Below are 22,831 nucleotides of genomic sequence, written 5' to 3'. Positions count from 1 at the left end.
CTTTACTTTGTGAAAGAACGTACCAATTTGAGATACGAGGTTTCCACCCAACAATGACGATAATATACTAGTGTTGTTGCTGCTCTTATACCACCATTATTACTGGGGTTGGTGGGGGCCAGACAGTAGCCCCCCGCGGGCCGCAAATGGCCCGCGGGCCGCCTATTGAGGAGCCCTGCTGTACATACAGACAGATAGAGAGAGAGAGACAGTATCAGAGAAGGGAGAGAGAGGGAGACACAGACAGAGACAAGGTAGATACTGTAGACCTGGGGTCTTCAACGTTTTCAGGACCCCTTAGTTGAGAGAGATATGAAGCAGAGACCCCTACAACCTCCATATAGTTTCATTGTTTGACAGCACAATCGTCAGTGTATTTTTGGATTCATGTCGATTTGTGTTTTTCAGATATTTGACTCGTCAATACTTAATAAACTTGACCTTTCACTCTGTTCTTTTCCCTCTCTACATCAAAGCTCTTTGCCGAAAATAGACGATCTACAAGCTCACAACGCCTCGCAGCGCGGGGCATTGTGAGCTTGTAGAGCTGCTATTTTGGCTAAATATGGACTATGGAATATGGACACTAGGTTTCAAGTGGTTAATATAAAAAAGGAGAAAAGAACTTTCTATCACTCAAAGATTTGGAAGACCTCCTGTAGTGACTCTAAGGACCCCCTAGGGGTCCCGGACCCCCTGTTGAAGACCCTTGCTGTAGACAGAGAGACGGGAGAGACAGAGAGAGAGAGAGAGAGCACTGAGCGGGATGGGGGGGTTTAGTGCCATTCAGGCCAAAAAATCTGTAATTCAGCAGCACTAATGAATGATCCAATGTGATTACTGTACTTCATACTGCTTGAAAAGAAGGTGAGTGAAGAAGGGGAGGTTATTGGCAGAGTGAGTTCCCTGGGGGAGGAGATGCATGATGGATGTGTGGATGGGACAGGTAAACATGTCTTCTCCGATGACTGTGCAAACAGAGCCGAGGATGCGCGCCGCGCTGGGACGGCCCGGGCATTGTGAGGCGAAAGCCGGCTTGTAGGAACGGCCATCCATCATGGCTGACACTTGGCTGCCACCTGAATAGGTGTGTGCATGTGTCTGTGTGTGTGCGTGTGTCTCTGTGTGTGTGTGTGTGTGTGTGTGTGTGTGTGTGTGTGTGTGTGTGTGTGTGTGTGTGTGTGTGTGTGTGTGTGTGTGTGTGTGTGTGTGTGTGTGTGTGTACGCAGGGGTGTCACACCAAATTCTGGGCCCTGGGTACAAGGACTCACTGCGTTATTTTGTGCTTTAACTAGGCCGATTGAAAAATAGCAGATATGCAAGCTCACAGCGTGGCTAGGAGCTTGTAGATCTGTAGATCTTTGGAGGTGTTTCTATGTCAGTTGTGCTCAAACCTTTTCATGTGAAGGACCTCCAAAATGATTTTTGGAGAAATTTGGACCCCCCATCTCAAAATATTTAGTTCCAGGGAGTGACCCCCCAGGGAGTTCACTTAAAAAATAAATGTTCACAACTTTTCAAAAATAGTAGATCTACAAGCTTGCAGCGAGGCACTCGGTGCCATATCTGTATATTTTTCAATAGCTTAAGTATAAAATAATTAGGGCCCCTCCACCTTGGGCCCTGATAACTCAGTCCCAGTCCCCCCCCCCCCCTCTTGTGACGCCCCTGTGTGTGTGTGTGTGTGTGTGTGTGTGTGTGTGTGTGTGTGTGTGTGTGTGTGTGTGTGTGTCTGCACGTCAACCACACCCCCTCATGAATCGCAATCCGTCTTGCTTACACCTCCTGACTCATTACGCTAGAAATGGAGATTAGTCAAGAAGGATGCGGCCACCTGCATCTTCGTGATGTATTGTGCGGGTTCCCTTCCTGGTTTGCACAGACAAATGCATTGTGTGCGTGCGTTTAGGTGCAAAGATCAGGCTTGAGTGTGTTCAGGTGTTTCTGCATGTCAGACTCACCAGGGCAGGAGACAAACCGGTAAGGTTCATCAGCTTCTTGTACTGCTCAAAGGTGAAGAACTATGAGGGAAAGATGAGAATAAATGAGCTGTCAAAAGCCACTGGATGTTCACAAACAACATTTAGCAGAATAAAGCTTCCTTCGAGAGAACACTTGGGCAGGGGCGTCAATTGGGTATGGCAGGGGTATGCAGCTGCCATACCCTGGGTCCAGGGTATGGTATGGTCCAGTCCAGCTACTTTTAAATATAAATCCATGAATGTCTCTTTGTCTATCTGTGCTGGTTATTACGTTGTTAAATTACAGTAAAATAACCACAAACTTTGCACGCGTGCAAGACACCAGTCACGTTGCCATACCTTAGCTTTTTCTGAACTGACGCCACCGCACTTGGGCCCGCATCGGGTCTCAAATAGAGTAAACGAACTGATGAACAACATTACGCAGTACTTAGCGCTTCACACCGTACTGTCAGCCCCGAGAGAGGCATGTTTCATGTTCACTGTTTAAGGGGAGACGCATTCCCTGATTTGTTTGTCTTAGCAAGAGGGCAAAAAGCCCGCAAAGGCGTTTTAATCGTAGGTTTAATTTGCTTTAATTCCCTCGCCCCAGACACTGCTCACCACCAGCCGGCTTTTGTTTGCCATGCGAGCAATTACCGCCATCCTCTCAGTGTTTCAGCGTGTTTACATCCAACATTTCACACACCCTCTGTCTCCAGTATCTCATTATATGGCAGACCCATGCCAGGTAGCCGCCCCCAACCCACCCCGCATCTCCAGTCACCTCGTTACGCGCCGGCGGGGGCCAGAGAACGCCGCACAGCAGCCAATAAGCCCCCCGAAACCCGACAGACGGTGGCTTGCGTTAAAATGTCTCGCCACGGTTTACAGTAATGCTTGTAGATCAATATTTGGCCGTCCTCCAGAGCAAACGCGACGAACAGGAAAGACAAACACGGCACATGGCGTCACATGTTTGATCGCCATGTGTGCTGCATGCTCACTGGAGCAGACGCGAAGGAGTAAAGTTGTGTGTGTGTGTGTGTGTGTGTGTGTGTGTGTGTGTGTGTGTGTGTGTGTGTGTGTGTGTGTGTGTGTGTGTGTGTGGTGGGGGGTGTTCATATAGTACTGTAGGTACTTCCTGGTTGTGTAAGGTAAATAGACTATGTTTTGCTTGTACGGGCTAAGGACTTGATTGTAGGTTCATTTATCCTACCTTAACTGCTCTCTTTGGAGTCTCTGCCAGGATTGGGGGAAGGATTCCCTTATAGAAGCCATAGATTCTGCAAGGAGATGGAAAATAAACAAACAGAGGAATCCAGTTAGAATGTCGGGAAACAAAATAGAGCTTTTGAGGGTTCATTTTGGAACCGTCCCGGTAGATATATGATTATTCTTTTGGATCCTTTTCAAATGCACTCAACTGTCTCATACCCCTATTGAATGCTACATAAAAACATATCTGAGTGATCTACCACACAATTGTACATGAAGCCGGTAATCTGAATAAGTATACTTCTAGAGCAGTGGCTCCCAGGCGTTGTGCTGAGTCCAGGTGTGGCTTGGGATTCTGTGATAACCACACATTATCAATCCAATATATATACAAACAAAACAACATTAGTATAACCTGTCTGGTTCAAATGGGATTTCTTGCGCTTTTATATCATTTCCAAATCAATATATATACGTTTCAAATACCTTTTTCTATAATTTTGTTAATACATATTTCTTTTTCATAAGTTTTATTTGGCGTTAGTACATAAATATAAGCGTTTATAGAGGCTGTGTTAAGGGGAACACCCACCGGCTAAGGACAAAACAAAACATTTTTCACAGTGCAACGGCTGGAAATAGAACAGTGGCGTATCGGAGCGGGGGGGGGGGGGGGGGGGGGGTAGGCGTGGATGCGCGCCTGCGCACATCTGACGCAGCCGGTGTGGGGAGGTTCATTTAAAATAATGGGGGTGGCTGTATTGACTCGTACTGTCCGCATGTGTGCCGATGTGTGTTCCCCTTGATAAAGGCTTTTTTGTTATTATACAGTATATACGTATAAAGGACAGGAGATTTTCACGTATCCTTTGGTGTGCCTTGTGTGACAGCACGACCACTGTTCTAGAGCACCTCTACTGAACCAACCAAATTATAATCACGAGGAAGTGTTTTGGAATCAACATTAGAATGATAAAACTTGGCCAGACATAACAGAGGGGAAACAGAACAGAGAAAGGTTATTCAAATTATTAATTGTTCCTTTTTTTACAAGGCTGTCGACCAAAGTCGGTCAAGGGTAGAACGGGGACACCTGAATAGTGGCCATTATGGTGAACTCTCATTCTTGTTCCCTACACGGGAGACGCAACTTGTATGTTCCCTATTTTGCTAACAGAGCTCAAATTGTGTTGTATACACATTTCAGGAAGTGCATGCTTGTGCAATAACACATTTTGTATAGAAACACACACAATGTGTATGTTGAGACAGCATTTCTCAACCTGCTTTGGCGTAGCCAAGCGGTCACTTGTGCATTAACGTGACTTTCGATTGCTTTGCTGGCACTCCTATCAGTTGCTACGGCAATAACATCATTCAAAAGTATTTGCAAAAAATGATGTAATAAATTGTGACGACAAACAGCAACACCTGAACTACCACATGCTTTATCTAAAGCACCTCAACTACTGCTCTTTTGCTACCACAAGCTTTATCTAAAGCACCTAACAGTAGCCTACCATAAGTAACATTTTCAGCATAGCTGGAACCGGTGGATGAGGGCAGGGGTGTCGCACCAAATTCTGGGTACAAGGATTCACTGCGGGCCCCTGTGCTTTAAATATTGAAAAATAGCAGATATACAAGCTCACAGCGCGGCACCGAGTGCCGCGCTGCGAGCTTGTAGATCTGCTATTTTTTTTAAATCATGAAAATCTTTGAATATTTCAAATCCTTCTGAGGTTTTTTGAAAAACCTATGTTTCTATGTCAGTGGAGCTCAAACCTTTTCATGTGAAGGACCCCCAAAATGGTATGTATTTGGCCACGGAACCCCATCTCAAAATATTGAGTTCCAGGGGCCCCCCAGAAGCAAGATTTGAGTTACAAATGTTCGCTTAAAAAAATACATACATTCAAAGATTTGCACACATTTTCACAACTTTTCAAAAATAGCAGATCTACAAGCTCGCAGTGAGCTTGTATATCTGCTATTTTTCAATAGCTAAAGTACAAAATAATTAAGGCCCCTCCACCACCTTGGGCCCTAGTAACTCAGTCCCACTTTCCTACCCCTTGTGACGCCCCTGGATGAGCGTTTTTACCACTATGCAATCCACAGGCCTTATCCACAGGTTTGGTGCCATGCTGCTGTGAGGTACATGTACAGTATATGGGAATGCAGTCTCCTATCCTTGTCAAATGTTGTTTTAGAGGGACTGCGTCCAACCATGAACAGGTAGAACAGGTCTAGATCTTCAGATCTAAAATGGCTACGACAGTCAACACAACATCATTCCTTTGTGATGTGACTGAGAATTAGTCCCATTAAGTTCATGGTGGTAAACGGCAACAGTTACTTTCCAAACATTTGTATTTCGTTCAACCGTCAGGGAGAGGATATGGCTTTTTGCCGGAAATAAATGAGGTGTAATACAAATGTCCACAATATGTATACAATACAAATATATAGTATGTTGGCATCAATATACTGTATATATGTTGTCTTCTCCCCCAATACTAATCTGAGAAGGTATCCCTTTGCTTTGAACACCAAGGGAAATAGTGTGTGTGTGTGTGTGTGTGTGTGTGTGTGTGTGTGTGTGTGTGTGTGTGTGTGTGTGTGTGTGTGTGCGGATGGTGTGATGGTGAGACATTAGCCAATTTAAGCTTTGCACTACTACGGCAGATGACAACGGCAGCCGGAAATGATCAGCGCTCGATAGATAAACCTGACGCCGTCGCGGCCGTCTCTACTACGGCAGGAGCTAGCTTTCCACGTAGCGTCTACAACGCCTGCTGCGTAGACGTGTCGCCATGGGAACCAAAGAGTTCAGCGAAAGGGGTGGGACCCTGTCGCCGACGGCTGTTTCCTTAATGATTTGGACCGCAGCGGCGATTACGTCATAGCAGCCGTAGTCCCGCCTCACGTCGCGGTAGTAGAAACGGGCTCCTTAAATTCCCCATTGTCAAACAAGTAGAGAGGGAGAAAAGAAAGCAAACTAGAGAGACAGTGTGTGGCTTGCGCACATTGTGCATATTGGAGGTGTGCCGTACAGTTGGGGACCTGTCATCCCTCCGCTATGCCCTGTCCGGTTTCCCTTCAACCTCTTGTCAAAATAAGGCATATCGCCCCCCTGAAAAAAAGAGAAAAAAGGAGGAAAGTGCATATTGATAGTGAACACAGGTATGTGGACATGGAGGACAGCGTGGCGTGCCCAGCTCCTGTATGTGAACCCAGGCCTCCTCTGTTGTGGCAACACCGCTCCACAAGCCGGTGGAGATGTTCTCGGACGATTGCGTCCAAGCGTAAATATTATTGTTTCTGGAAGTACAGATGTCATGATTACGCGGAGAAGGGACGGGAGGAGCGTGTAAAAGTCGCATGAAAACCTCCGAAGTGGGATGCCATCCAGAAAACCCTGCAATGACCCAAAGCTAATGACCAAAACACTTCTCATCAAATGACAGAGTCAACCTATATTTCGCCAACAAGCCGAAGCCACACGGGCGGACAGGTTCTGAGTGATACGGCCATAATAATGCCGTGACGGGAGATTATAGCCCCAGGGATATCCCTCCTGGAAGTGTAAATTAATCCCCTTTATTGTCTGTGTACAGGTTATTTCAGTCAGACGGAAGCCTATGCCCTCGGCTCTCTTTGTCCATGCAAATGGCTGGCCACAGGTTTCCCGGGTGTGGTTAGGTCACGGAGCCACCAGGTGACAATGTGAGTAAAATTTGTTACAGGCCAAATATGGCTCTCCAGCGGCTGGCAGTCATTTGAATCCTGATTTGACTGTCAATATAAAATACACACTAAGTCCCCCTTTTGGCTTTCCTAAACAAATCCATTTTCGACACAGGACTGGCTACTGTGCTGCCAGCTGGCTAGAGTGTGTGCGAACGGGTGGTGAGTGTGTGTGTATACAGTATGTTAGTATAGGCATGTATTACCGCATGTGCATGTTTGACCTGTGAATGCACACGTGTAGTTGTGTGCGTGTGTGTGTGTGTGTGTGCGTGCGTGCACAAGTGTGCGTTTGTGATTTGTCTTTCATTTTCATAAACTTTCCCTTCTTCTAACCACCTCCATCCATCTGGGCAGCAGATTAACACACCACAAAGGGGACAGAAATAACCAATTAGTCAAATTGGGTAATCACAATCAGACACAAATTATCATTTTCTCATAATTAGAAATGAACAGGATAACGATGTGTCTGTGATCGTATGAATTTAGACAAAAAGAGAAAGAAAGAAAGTGTTGTCGACCACAAGTAATGGTGGCAGAGGTTTGTGTTTAACGTGTAAATGATTTCCAAGCCAGTCGTTTTGGGAGAGCTCATTTTGGCTCACTCACTCAACGTCCTGCGTATGTGCCAACCAGTCGATGGCTTCACACATCAACGAGCATGTACTATCCTGGCTGGCAGGCCACGGTACACAGAATAGGTTATCACATGAACCAAAGCGAGCGCTCCCTCCGCGCCATCTCAGCCAGTCACAGTGATTGGAGGCAGGGTTTTGACGACGATTGGTTGGAATTGCTAACACGCTGCTGATTAAAGTCACACTTTTAAAGCTACAGGCACAAATCTGTCACTGCGAGTATAATGACCCGCTGTGGCCTAATCACTGGCTTTGTTTACACAGTGACTTAAGTTGTTTCTTTTCTTATTTTCTTCTTTGAAGTGTTATCGGAGGTTATATAATAAGAATAAGAATAAAATAATGATTGATGGTATTATGATTCATAAATATATTATGATTCAGAAGATATTTGTTCATAAACATTGAAATACACATTCTAAATCTACAGATCAAAGCCCTTGACAATCTATGTGATTATATCCAATATTTAGATGGCTGGGTAGTTTTGCTGATTGTAGTATCTTAAAGTCTCACAGTACTGGGACGAAATCCATGAGAAACGAGAGTAGTTACAATGTGGTGTTTATCACCATCTCAACAACCAAAACAAACGTTTTTGTTTTCCATTTACAAGTCAAACTCTTTGAGGACCCATGTAAACATACCCAACATTTAGATGGTCAAACAGATTGCTGCTGACACTGCCTTTAAGTTTCACACTACTGTGAGTCCTCACAGACAACTCCTTCACCAGTCTGTAAACAACCAGCATGCTTTATCTGCAAATATTTTCATGTTTCCCAGTGATCTAACCTTGACATTGTCACCAACAGCCACAAAACAGCCCAAGGGTCACTGATCAGGTTTCATGGTACAAAAACACACAAACAACACAGGCAGCTCCATACTGTGGAGTATGTTTTAAAGGTCGCTTGTACTCATTCTGTTTAATCAAAAGCAGTATTGGAATTGGAGTCAAAATCAGGAACACTCACTGTTTGGTTTACATATAGGCACAGTATACAGTATATACAGGCAGCAGCCGTTCGCAACTGGTAAAAACAAACCTAGCCCAGCCTTACCCTCCCCTGACCCTTCTTTGTATTTACCTACTGTATATTTCTTTGCACTGTTTTTTAATTTTAATTTTCCTTTTTTTTCTCCTGACTATATCTACTGCATAGTACTGTGTTCTATCCGTCTGTCATTCAATGTTACGAGATACTTCAATGGTTTCCTGTGTGAATAAGCCAAGTGCTTTTCTAGGATCTCCTTTTAGTTGACCTTGTACCAGTGAACTGTACCGTCATGAAACTGTACCTTTTCCTATGCAAACTTCTAATAGTCTTCAATCAATCAATCAATATAGACAGACGTCAAATGAAAAAACAAGAAATTAAAGATACAGCAACATCCCCAACAATCCCATTCTACTGTATAAATCCAAATGTGCATAGGATATTTTATCTATCTATAAATGCATAGAATCACTGCATTGGTGACTTTCCCTTACATATCTCGAGAACCAATCGATAAACGTCAAACTTCGCAGTTGTGTATCTGTCTGCCTGTGTCCCTTAATGGAGATATGATGTCGTCAAGAAGACACAAAAGTACTGACATCATAGACTGGCCTCCCACTACTATTACAGTATAATGGGTACTGCAGTAAGAACTCTGACAATGGGTACAACAGAAGAGGCACGCAAATTCCCAATGGGCATGAATCCCAAAGGGCATCAGCATGTAAAGCACATACAGTATGGCACATATATACAGTATATAGCCAGATTGTGTGCCTTGCACTGCAGAATACAGTACATTGTACATCAAGAAAATAAACTGCACATTGTAAATAGGGGGAATTCAGTTTTCAGCTTCACCCAGCTGATTGCCGCCCAAGTGGATTGAGCGCAGGGGGTGGGAGCAGTTGGGGTTAAGTGATTTGCTCAGGGACACTTTGACACGTTGATGGGGCCGGGAAGTAAACCAAGGACCTTTGATTTCCCCAGCGGTTTCTCTACCCATTCAGCTATGGCCACGCAAAATCATACTGGAATGCAATAGTGCAATGAAAATGGACTATGAATATGGGTGTACAGCTGATAGCTTCCAGGCAGAACAGATTGCTCATGAGCCCATGTGGTAATGCCGTGGTTTTCAAACCTTTTTTTTTCCCCACCAGGGAACCACATTTTTGTAAGGATGTCTTTTTTTTTCTTCTGTCCCAATCCAAACTGTGGCCTGTGGTAGAAACTCATGTGACATACTGTAGATTTTTTACTTATTTTTTAAGACTCTATTATCAGTTTGACATATTTTACATTCCAACAAGCTGGGAATGCTATTGGAGGATACTATGAGGTCACTTTTGTAATTCAGTAGTTCCCAAACTTTTCTGCAATTCAAAATTATTCTAGTATTTTCAAAAACTTTCAAGATTTTTCAAAAAATTAAAATAGCAAATGTACAAGCTCGAAGCAAGGCACAAAGTGACCTGCTGTGAGCTTGTATAGCTGTTATTTTTGAATGGCAAACGCAAAAATCTAAAATGACACAGATGCTGTCCTGGTTTTAATGCACCATATGTATATATTTTACTCTACTCATGCCAGGAATATTTGACATACAATATCTGAGCCATTTTCCTGTTTTTTTTTTTTTTCTTTTCTTGAAAACTGGCAAAGAATTTCACACTTTTACGCCTTTAAACCTGTGATGGGACACAGCTGAAGTTCATTTGAGTTTAGAACGCACTAGCTGCGTTTGGTGATTTCAAGATCATGTTTGTTCCTGACTGAGGGGACGTGCTCAGTGTTGAAGAAACCCTGTGGTAGGGAATGTTCTCACATGCAGTCTGTTTGTGTCCAGCCTGAAAACACACTAAAACACAAGCTCTGGCTGCTGCACTCCACAGTGCTTAACACCACACTACCAAACGAGAGGTGCCCGTCAGGCGTATAACAAAGCCTTAACGAATATCGTTTGCATGCATTACATGCCAACAAGCATGAGCTATTTCATACTGGTGCAGTGAGTTACATTTTCCCCAAATCTGCTCCAAAAAACAGTTAAAAAAAGGCATTATTAATTTGCAAATGTGGCCAATGTTTTGACAGGAATAACATACAAATATAGTACAGTAGTGATTTCTCCAGCGTTAATAGTCCTAATTTTATCCAGCTATATAAATCCTACAGACCCGACTACTTTGCCAATACTAAACAGTGTTTGAGAGCCTCTGAGAGACGGAGTCGCAGATGTGCGGGCCGGCATGTCTTTCCTCAGTCTAATCACCGTGCTAGGGCTGGGGGCTCATGTTTCCTCTCCCTCATCGGCTTAAGCCCAATGTATGCCTTGCCGCGTGACGATGTTGCATGCCAAAAACAGCCGATCTACAAGCTCACAAATGCATTGCGTCGAGACGCGCTGTGAGCTTCCACATTGGCTGTTTTTGGCACGCGACACTGTATGGATGAGATAGATATTATAGAGATAGAGAGAGAGAGAGAGAGAGAGAGAGAGAGAGAGACAGACAGAGAATAGACGAAGGTGAGAGAGAGAGTGAGGTAAAGACGGAGAGGACACAAGAGAGAGAGGGCACGAGAGAGAGAGAGAGAGAGAGAGAGAGAGAGAGAGAGAGAGAGAGAGAGTAAAAGAGACAGATCAGGGTCTAGAGCCAGCAGCTCAGTCCCGGCATGAGTTTATTTTTAATAATAATTCTACAAGAGCTGGGGCCTAAAACTACTATTTGTATAAATTATAACTAAGTGGTTTGGCCTGGGGGCAATCCAGTACTCGCCACTGAGGAGTGATTATGGCCTCAGCAAAAATATACTGACAGTGATAATTGCTCTGTATGCAAGAGGATCTTCTGTCTACCCGGTCTCCCTGACATGCATGTACTGAGCCATGTTCACTGCATGTGGACACAACAAAATCCTCAGTGCCGGTTTAACTTAAATGGACCCTTATATGGGTACATTTTTACACTCTCTGAGTTGAGATAACATTGCAGTGTATATTGGATTAGACATTTCTTAGGTTTTGATTTCTGCAATGCAGAGGGGAGTTTTTGAAATTAAATTAATCTGCACCTATGGACTGGACACACCCCAAAAAATAGAAATATGAATGTATAGAATGAAGTGTGTGTGTGTGTGGGGGGGAGTGGTGGTGGAAGGTTTGTGGCAGTGTGCCTGTGTGGCTTAATGGCATGTGAATGGCGTGTGTTTGGTGTGTGTGTGAGTGTGCATGCGTGCGTGTGTGTGGAGTGGTGGTGGCAGTGTGGTAGAGAAGTGGATTTCAGGGACTCTCTAGGTTCCTTTATGGGGGCCTACAAGTCTGTAACTTTGACAGTGTACAAATACACTGTCAAAGTTAAGGGGAGACCTTCAAATATTCCAAGTTTGAGAACCAGTGTGGTAGAGCAGTGGTTCTCAACCTGTGGGTCGGGACCCCCATGGGGGTCCCCAAATTATTTTGGGGGGTCCCCAGATAATTAACTTAATGTGCAACATTGTTTTTTCACTCAACAGTAAACAAACCAACATAAAGTTTAAGTGTATAGAGGGTATATGCACATTTCTAAAGTGACAATTTAAGGACTTTTTAACTCATACAGTGCCATCCGGCCACAAGGGGTGCTAGAGTGCCAGAAATTTATCCATAGACCTTCTTTATAGCTTTCGTCGACCCTCTCCCAACTGGCTTGTGTTTTCACTCCAGTCAATGCTATGGGTGTCGAGAGGAGGAAGCTAGCTGACACGTAGCCAAAATGCTAACCCATTTAGAAGCCCGATCTAAAGCTATTTCAGCCGCAAAAAACTTTCTCTTTGGGTCTGGGGACACAATCCGGAGAAAATCCTGTCTAAAGATGTGATTTATTATTGGAGTGGGCGGCGCGATTTGGCCGTTAGCGCGAATACGGCCCGTGGATGGCCAAGTCTAAGTCCCGGCCAAGGATGGACGTCTAGACCGGGGCTTCGTTGAGGCCTCCGATAAAATAATTCATTTTATTAAATATATATGTTCGGGATAGGCACCCTGGAATACGTCGCGCCGCCTACAATGAACATTCGGTGAACATTGGGGGGGGGTCTAAACTTTATTTTAAACCATTTTCAATGGGATAAATCGTCGGAGCATCTAGCGTCTCTCGTTGGTGAGCGCTGGGCGAGCCGGGACCACCCACGTTGCTCCAAGCAGCTCGGGGTAAGTAAAATAGCAAATAAAAAATTGTTTTTGATCCAGAATATCCCGAACATGTTCGGGATAGGCACTTAGAGGGTTAATACCTCTAAAATGTCAAATTAAACATTAGCCAAATTGTCAAATATTAGAGGCGGAAATTGTGAAAATAGCCGATCTACATGCTCACAACACCTCGCAACGCGAGGCGTTCCCCAGTTAAAATATGATTATTTTGGGGGTCGTGGCTTGAAAATGTTGAGAAGCACTGTGTACTCCAGTATCTGGCCTATACTCCTGTTCGCAATTTGGGGTGAGGGGAGTTTCTCACCTGAACTGAGTCAGTGGGTCCCTAGACATGAAAAATCACCGAGGTGCTCGTCCGCCATAGTGCCACAAATGGTGCAATGGCCACATCAAATATGGCCACCATCGGCTATGATAAAAATCCAACTTTTCTGTTTCTGGGTGTATATGCACATGTAATACCTTCATTTGGACTAATTTGGGTGTGGGGGATTCATTTCTGATATTGTTTTGACCATTTTGGGTGATTTGGACCTTGAAAGGTCATGGTCAAGGTCATTTTGTAATTCCGAAGACCATGGCCACAACTTGGCCATTGTTAGGAGTAAAAACAGGTGCTGTAGGTTTAAATCAACTAATTCTGACATGTATAATTCATTTCTGGTATTGTTTTGACCATTAAGGATCATCTTGTCTTTGAAATATCAATGTCAATGCCATTTTTCAAAAACGATTTTGTCTTTACTAGCACTTTTTTTTTCATAATAGTTTGTTTTGTTTATAACAAAATACATACTAGTGAGAAATACCAGTAAGACTCCCTAATCGGGAGATAAGCGACCGTAGGTGGCTTATCTCCACAAATAGGGCAAACATTTGTTTTTCCAAAATCTTCCTGATCCATGTTGATGACATGAGTGTAGACATGCTGTGTAGTGATATTCGTGATTTTAGGGCAAAAACTGTAGGAGCAGTGTCCAAAAATGTGTTTTAAAAATCGGCCTGAAGGTGGCGCTAGAATAGGGCCATGTGAGAAATGAGGGGTGGGGTGTCCGCGTTGCCTTGGCGGACGAATAGGTACCGGCCCCGGCTCTCCCGGACGCTCCTAGCCCGAGTTACGGCATTTTATGTGCGCTGCAGTGGCAGGGGGTCCTCCACTGGGGGCGCCACCACTTTTGCATCCGTTCTGGAGCACCAGGAGTCGGTGGTCCCCGGGAATTCACCGTGAGCAGCCCCGTTGCGGTGGTCATTTGGTCATTTTTGCACATTTGGTCATTTTTTACATCTGGGGGTCCCCCAGGGACCTGGGGGTCCCTGGGGCTCCGGGGGTCCTTGGAGGTTGTAGTTTGGCAGGCAAGGAGTGTGTGTGCAAAATCTGGCATGGATGGGGTCAACGGTTGCGGAGATATGAGCAGGGAAAAAGTGTGACGTGTGACGTGTGACCACATTTGGTCATTTTTTACATCTGGGGGTCCCCCAGGGACCCGGGGGTCCCTGGGGCTCCGGGGGTCCTTGGCATGGATCGGGTCAACGGTTGCGGAGATATGAGCAGGGCAAAAGTGTGACTCACTGACTCACTCACTGACAGACAGACAGCCTGTGGAGGTTTTGGTAGTAAATGCGACCTACGGTCGCAACAAGAAGTAAAAATCCCCATTTAACTTTAAAGAGGGACTTTAAATGGGTGATTAAATTAGCTTTTAAGAATAAAAATGACAAATAAAATCACACAACAAAACCACACAACAAAATCACACACAAAATTAAATAACAATTTCCCTCAAAGTGCACCATATTGTGATTCTATGTATGCAAGTTAGTGTGATGTGCTTTTACAGGATGGATTTGCCATTGTTCCATCACAAAATATGATGCACAGAACTCCATCAGCAAGGCAGCCATAATGTTGAGTGTCACGCTTCAGTCATGGCAGGAGTGTACTAAAGCCAAAGTGTTCCTTCCATCCATCAGGGCTTGACATTGACTTTTTGAAGCACTTGTCCTGTGGACAAGACATTTCCCATTCACTCTCAGTCTCCAAAGTTTGTTAGATATATTGTACTCGGTCAGAAGCCATAACTGCATGTTTAATCCCCACCTGGCCCATGCAGTCATCTCCAGTCTCCAAGGCATATGTGCCTTGATCACTGTCTTAGCTTGGTTGCTCCAAGATGAAAGACTGCTCGATGCAGTGGAAGCATATTCCAATTCTCACCAGTGCCAAACTGCAGCCAGTGCTTGTAAATATGGGGTATAGTATAGCAGTTACGCGAAAGAGACAACAACTCTCTGGGGTCTGCCATAATTCCGACGTCCCATTATTCAGACCATTAGGTTAGTGAAGGTTAGGGTTGGTTATAATGGAGTCAGTACATGCACCATGTGTCAGCCTCCTCAATCCTATTCAAGATGTCTGGGATCTCTACTCCACCCTTGTCATCTTCATCAGAGACAATGGTAAATGGACTGCATTTACAGTATATAGTGCTTTTCTCCAAAGCACTTTACAATTCACCCATTAACACACACATTCACACACCATGAAACCGTGCAAGGTTCCAACCTGCTCATCAGGAGCTGTAAGGGATTCAGTGTCTTGCTCAAGGACACTTCGACACATAACCAGGAAGAGCTGGGAATCGAACCTGGAACCTTCAGATTTCAATGCAGGTGCTCTATACTGAGCCACTGTCGTCCGACAATGATGGTAACATTGCCACAGGCTTGATTGGACACCATATTCCGAACACAGCTGGAGAACTGTTTGTTCTCCTCAGACACCAGAATTTGGAAAGTTGCTGAGGGATGGGTGTGCCCTAAAGGGCGAGGTCGTGCCAATTCTTGGCCATCTGGCCAGTGATGTATATGGGACCAGTTACTCATATATGGAGACCCCTGCATGATAGTCAACAATGTTATGTCAAAACATGCCCATATATGGGCATTACCAAATATGGGCATTCCCAGATATTTCCTTAACAATTTTGCTGCCATTTTAAACATAGCTGTAGTAAGCAGCTGCCAAATTGTCCTTACCTTTTAACGTGGGCACGCGCACGCATCGTGCACAATCTGTGCGCGACTCATCTAGTAGACGTGTAGACTCGGTGACAGCTTTCGAATAAAAAACCCCCATTGAAATAGACATATCCGTTGCCACGCTGTATCCCTGCTTATCCGCCAGTGTTTACATGAAAAAACATTGAAAAAAGCCAGCTGTGTGCTATGGTAACACGTGGACATGTTCGCGCACAAAACGCACGATATGTGCAGGGATCATAATCCAGGCGTGTAGAGACCCACTAAGCAATTTGGGGGTTAAAACACGTTCAAATGACGTCTTCGCCGTAACCGGGCGTCTAGCTAGATCCGGTCTGTGACGAGTTTAAATTTTAAAGTTTTTTCAACGGCTATACATCACCGTCATTTAAACGCCTTTAGCGGCCCCTAGCGGCCGCCGAAAGTAGTGAAAATGTAGTGAAAATGATGGCAGCCAGCAGGGTTTAAAATCACTATTCCTTGGTTCTGAGAGCCGTATGCTACCTGAACCACCGCAGCTGATCGTATTTGTAATGGATTCTTGCACTGTTATTTGACACAGGGAGTCGACGGGGTTCGAACTCGGGACCTTCTGACAATGAGACCTGCGCGCTACCGCTGGACCACGGCAAAACGTTGTAACTTACATGTGTCCAGCAGCTATTAGTAGTTGACATATCGCCTCCCGCTGTTCGTTTAACGTCGGTGCATTTTGTTTGACAACACAAACTAACTTTATATTGATGGATAGCTATAAAACGATTTTATTTAATCATTATCGTATGCTGGGGGTGGGGATGTGGCTGCAGTCTTGTGTGTTTGTCTGTTGGTGTCCGAATTAATTATGTAACTCAGAGAAGTAATAGTATGCTGTCATGAGCATGCAGTACCACGGCATTATGCCATTATTTATTACACTTTTAGAATTTTTCAAAGGTATTGCCAGCACGTCTTTTAGATGCCTAAAAGATGTGCAATGCTCAGTGGATGCAATTAAACTACAACTATTAAGGTAGAACCGGGATGAGATACTGTTAGCATCTGATAATGAACAACTTGATAAAAATGTATTTAAAAAAAAAGATGGTCTAACACACGTTTGTCCTAAACGGTGATCTAATCGTTAAATGGAAGTGTTCAGATGACGGCTACAACTAAACTAGACTATATAGTGAAATTGGCTCTTAAAATTACTTTAGTCCAATATTTGAAAACCAGGTGTGGATATTAAAGCTGTTTTTAAATCAACAAGTATGGAATAATGGATTAAATGTAATCAGCTACAATCGGTCTATAGACAGACTGACGATAGACGGTTCAAATGAGGGCTAACCATAACCATTGGGCTAAATGACGGCTAGTGTTTACTGGGGACTGGATCAAAGTTTCCAAACGCAAAAATCGGATTGAAAAACGAGCTTTCCATCGCCGAGTAGCTTTCCTCTTCTGTTACAATGTAAACCAATGGAGGTGGGACTATGGCCCAGGCTCAGACCGGATACGGAAAGCTAGATCCGGTCCAAACGGGAAATACGACCGGATACAGTTAGGGGGGGCGGGCCTAAAGTCTCCGAAACGGATATATACACATATATACTTTTAATCGTTTCATAATGATTACAGCTAATTAAATTTCCGGGAACGACGGGCATCGCAGAGAGGTACAGCGGGAAATCCCTGGTTTCGACGGGGATCGCAGAGTATGAGTTAATATTGATGACATTGGGACAGGGTGTTACATGTGGAGTCAATTGGCCCCGTTATAACTAAACCTATCCATAACCCTAACGTCAGGATTATGAGCAGACCCCATAGAGTTGTCGTAGTCTCCTTCGCATTAATGCTATACAAACATCCAAGCACTGGGGATGAAGGAGATCTGGCTGCAGTATGGCACTAGAGGTGCACTATGGCACATGCTTCCACTGCATCAAGCAGTCTCTCATCTTGGAGCACCACGAGACAGTGATCAAGGCACATATGCCTTGGAGACTGGAGATGACTGCATGAGCCAGGTGGGGACTAAACATGCAGCTATGGCTTCTGACCGAGTACAGTACAATATCTTGAAAACTTTGGAGAAGCAAAGACCTTGACAGAACATGGTAGCAGAGAAGTACAGTACAACTGCTGAGACCAACAATGGCACCTTCCTAGTGAATTTCTTGCCACCTGCTTGCAACAGCCAAGGAATCAGAGGAAAAGAAGGAACACTTTGACTTTAGTACACTCCCATGTCTGAAGCGTGACACTCGTCGATATGGTTGCTGGGCTGGTGGAATTGATGGGTAGCTATGCCCCTCCCAAAAAGCTTTTGTCCAATGCTAGCTTAGCACCCGGCAGCTTGCCAAGGCTGTTGCCAAGGCAAGACTTGGCAAGCAGGAAGTTATTCTAAGCTAGCATTGGACAAAGGTTTTTTGAGGGGCATAGCTACCCATCAATTCTGTGCATCATATTTTGCCATGGAACAATGGCAAATCCATTAAGGAAAAAACACATCATACTAACTTGCATCATAATACACAACCACAATATGGTGGTGCACTTTGAGGGAAATTGTTATTTGCGTTTGTTATGTGATCTTATTTGTCACTTTTATTCATAAATAGTCTTATTTGCTCATTTAAACACCCATTTAAAACCCCCCTTTAAAGTTAAATGGGGGTGTTTACTTGTTCTATTTCTCACTAGTGTGTGTTTTGTTATAAACAAAACAAACTATTAAGAAAAAATTAAATAAAAGTGCTAGTAAAGACAAAATCGTTTTTTGAAAAATGGCATTGACATTGATATTTCAAAGACAAGATGATCCTTAATGGTCAAAACAATACCAGAAATGAATTATACATGTCAGAATTAGTTGATTTAGACCTACAGCACCTGTTTTTACTCCTAACAATGGCCAAGTTGTGGCCATGGTCTTCGGAATTACAAAATGACCTTGACCATGACCTTTCAAGGTCCAAATCACCCACAATGGTCAAAAAAAAATATCAGAAATGAATTCCCCACACCCAAATTAGTCCAAATGGAGGTATTACATGTGCATATACACCCAGAAACAGAAAAGTTGGATTTTTATCATAGCCGATGGTGGCCATATTTGATGTGGCCATTGCGCCATTCGTGGCACTATGGCGGACGAGCACCTCGGTGATTTTTCATGTCTAGGGACCCACTGACTCAGTTCAGGTGAGAAACTCCCCTCACCCCAAATTGCGAACAGGAGTATAGGCCAGATACTGGAGTAGTGGTAGCATGGTGTGCACAGACAGGCACAGTAGCAGGACAGATGGGTGCTGTTGAGCATCCCCTGCTATAGCTGACAGCCTCCTCCCTCCTCCTCAGACTGTCAGTGAGTGGGCCCTGGGGCCGGCCCTGTCGCTCCTGGAGCACTCCCTCACACACCTCGCAGCAGATCCATTTTATATCCACTATAAAGCTGTCGACTCACCATAAACAGAGCAGAGTGGCCGGCACTTTCTCCAGGGGCCTGCACTGTCTCAATGCCCTGTCACAGGGCCAGACACAGGGCTGGGGGGACTGGGACCACGACTACTGTTTCTTTCAACCTGTACCTTATCTATGCCTATCTCTAGCCTCAAATTAGCCTATTTTAATATAGGATAACTCGATGCTGTATTTCTTTGTTGTAGGGCTAATGGTCCATGGAGCCTTAACACTGAGCAGTCTTTTCAAACGTCACACCAAGGTTGTGAGTAAATTTACCCAATGAGGTCACTGAGCTACAATCCTTGAATCCTTGAAAACTAGGGCTGTAACAATTAAATGATAACATCAGGGGAAAAATCTATGATACATACAGTATGTGGGCCCCTCCTCTGTATTTTCATGGTGTGTGTGTGTAACTGATAGAAAAAAGGGAATATTTTGGGGGAACAATTCCTTTAAAACCTGAGCAGTGTGTTTGCGTGGTGCGTGCACCTGACTGCCCGCTGTGGGTAGTGTGTGGGGGAGGGGAGGGGAAGGGAAGGGTGAGCCAGGGTTAATCCTTCCCGGCCTCTTGCAACTGTCTTTTTTGTTTGTTTATTACAAATTAATTACACTGTAAATATAGTAAAGTCAGTATGTCAACAACACAATAGTCAATGGAAGAATAATGAGTGTGCAATACATTAATTGCAATGTAAATATTCTAGAGTCAATAGTATTGCCATAATTCATTTTACACCTAGAATTCATAGATGTGTCCTTACATGTCCACAGTGAACCACGTGTTATCCAAAACTATGAAAAAAGTTGAGCCAAGCTCAACTTTGATTTGTAGCACATTTACACTAAGTATCGAGTGTCAATTTGTTGCTTCTTGTCGCTGACTTCCTTTGAAAATGACTTGTCACTTTGTCAATGCTAGTGTGAATGCAGCATCACAGCACAGTTTACTGTATAGATTTGAAAATACTGGGTCTGCTCGCTCAATTGTTTGCTCAAGTTTTTCCTTTAGTCAGAGATTAGAGAAGAGTCATAGGAGAACAGACGGCTAAGACGAATAAGCAGTGAAACCATTTCAAATATTCAGAAAATATATTGAAAAATGTTTTTTTTACAACACCAAACCTCACTCATGCACACATTAAAGTTAGTATATGCAATGACGAATGTACAGTAGCAATGTACAGTATATACCCTCCACAACCCAATGTTTATTCTTCCTTCATCCTCTTTCTGTTTTGACAGAAGCACATTGTTTATTGTATGCTTTATGTTTGCACAGAAGCACGCCCTTTATTCTGCCATATTCTCTACATTGCGTTGTAGACGTACTGTAAAATTATGGCAATACTATTGACTCTACCATATTTACATTGCAATTAATTTATTGCACACCCATCATTCTACCATTGTGTTGTTGACATACTGACTTTGCTATATTTACATTGGAATTAATTTGTAGTAGAACAAAGAAAAAAACACAGTTGGAAGAGGCAGGGAAGGATTAACCCTGGGCTGATCATCTTCTCCTCCACTCCCCCCACGCACTACCCACAGTCAGGTGGGTAAACTAAATGAATAGTTCACCCAAAACATTACTTATTTTCTATTGATTGAAGTCTTTAATTCATGGAAATTGTTATAGTTTTTGTCACATTCCTAAGCCAATAATTTGATGACCAGTTCAATCGGTCAATAGGAGACAATAGGTCATCAAATGATTGCCTCAGGAATGCGACAAAAACATCTCCAAGAATTCAAGGCTTCATGGGGTGTGTAATTAATAGAAAATAAGATTTGTTTTGGGTGAACTACACCTTTAGGGCATGTGTGGGTAAAGAAAGCGGCACCTGTAGATATGTTATAATACTGGACCTTTACAGTCTGTAACCTAAAGTAGTCTACAGCATGTGCATGTATTTGTAATAATAAGAACCTTAACTTGCACAGTCTTGTGGACATGCCGCACCAACATTTCGCTGCTTGTATCATATGAGGGAGTCCTTAAGTCCCTCAAACCACTGCTGTAAATACAGAGGAGGGGCCCACATATTTGATATTTTGATTAAGCTCTACATTTCAGTTTAGTAAATTGTTTGTTACCCTTTCTAGTTAAGCAATATAGGCGAGAATGTACTTTATCATTATTGGCACAGCAGCGTTATGGTTAGGACAGAAATGCTTGCATCAGTTCCATAGCCATCACTGAAGTGATGCATACTTAGCCGAGCTGTCATGCAGATTTGATCATGTTCTAAAGCTCTAGTTGACCACTCAGATTGCTTGGTCAGAACTACCTATTCATGTCATTCATCATGAATGACATCTAACCTACTCAAAATCAACAACAGCAATAAAACAGAGCTTGTGGTTGTGGCTCCCAATGTGCTGTGTATGATGCTTCTGGAATCAATGAGACTACAGCTTTTAAACACTGAACAGCTGAAAAATGCAAAAACATTTGGAGGGGGGCTTTAGAGAAGGCACTTTTCTACAAAACATGCAAAGCAGAGCTTACATGGCACAGGAGCATGACAGTGATGCATGGGCTCCTGAAAAGGCTTTCATGGTCGAGCTGTGTAAAACTATTGCCTGCCAAAAGTCAACAGCTCCCGACATGAAAGCACATACAACATACAAATTATTAATTAAATACATCTACTAGACCAACACAAAACAAAACAAAAAAAAACAGGCTTAATATTGCTTAACAGAACAAAAGGAGTGAGTATTTGAAATAATATGGTTTGCTATGCTACATGTGTAAGACTTCATAGATTCCATACAGTCTGTCACTTAGGTTTAGGACTTGGTATCAAGATCTTTACCGATAACCGATACCTTGACTTCGATACCGGTTCCTGACTGATTCTTCTTTTCGATACCAAGTTTATTAAATCCATTTTATCTTGAAAAGTGTGCTCCTCTGGGTGCAGATCTCCATCAGGCCTGGCTGCCTACCCAGGCCTGTGTCAGTCGTGGTGTGCATTCGTCAGCAATGTGCAAATTGCTGATGGCAGGGTGACACTAGGAATTTGTGGGGGAAATAGTTTGTACTGGTTGCATTTGTGCCCTATGGTTAGAAGTGAAAGCACTTTTGGAGGTGCGTTCACTAGGGGCCCCATAAAAATGCAATTCCGGTTTGGTTATGACTGGATGTTGGTTTCGGTGTCATAATGTTATAGAATTTCGATACCAAGCCCTGGTTGCATCCTAATGAAGTAATGACAGTTCTCTATTAGGATATATTCCTTCCCACATTGTCCCATGCCTTTTCATACATGAGCAGTTGCGGAACACCCCAAAACACAACAAACATACATGCCCCAGAAATATGGAGGGAGTTAGGTCAAATTTGCACTCCACTGAGCACACGTTTTTTGATAATAACATTGAATCAAAATGGCCCCCTATAACGTGAAGACAATGTGAAGCACTGATGATCCCAAAAAGCTTCAGCATGGCGGTCTACTGCTGTATACTGTACATCTACCAGCTGCATTGTTTACTATTTGATGGTCCTTCTAGTGGTGTTGGGGAGGAGGTTTAAGCCGACATTATATTGTGCAA

At 43.6% G+C, this 22,831-nt stretch overlaps 1 protein-coding gene across 1 annotated transcript in view; it reads right to left on the bottom strand.

Moving 5' to 3' along the window:
• The window catches only part of slc25a21 (solute carrier family 25 member 21), a 132,687-nt gene that overhangs the window by 10,890 nt on the left and 98,966 nt on the right, over nt 1–22,831 (bottom strand). The window contains exons 5-6 of the mRNA XM_080750583.1: nt 3,181–3,247; nt 1,962–2,021 (exon numbers count right to left, since the gene is read on the bottom strand). Of these exons, the coding sequence (XP_080606709.1) occupies nt 1,962–2,021; nt 3,181–3,247 (127 nt within the window). The remainder of the gene's footprint in view (nt 1–1,961; nt 2,022–3,180; nt 3,248–22,831) is intronic.

The sequence above is a fragment of the Nannobrachium achirus genome (assembly GCF_963921795.1).
Source record: "Nannobrachium achirus genome assembly, chromosome: 20".
NCBI lineage: Eukaryota > Metazoa > Chordata > Actinopteri > Myctophiformes > Myctophidae > Nannobrachium > Nannobrachium achirus.
Note: the sequence above shows the minus strand (reverse complement) of the source record. Positions and strands in the feature narration are given on the sequence as shown.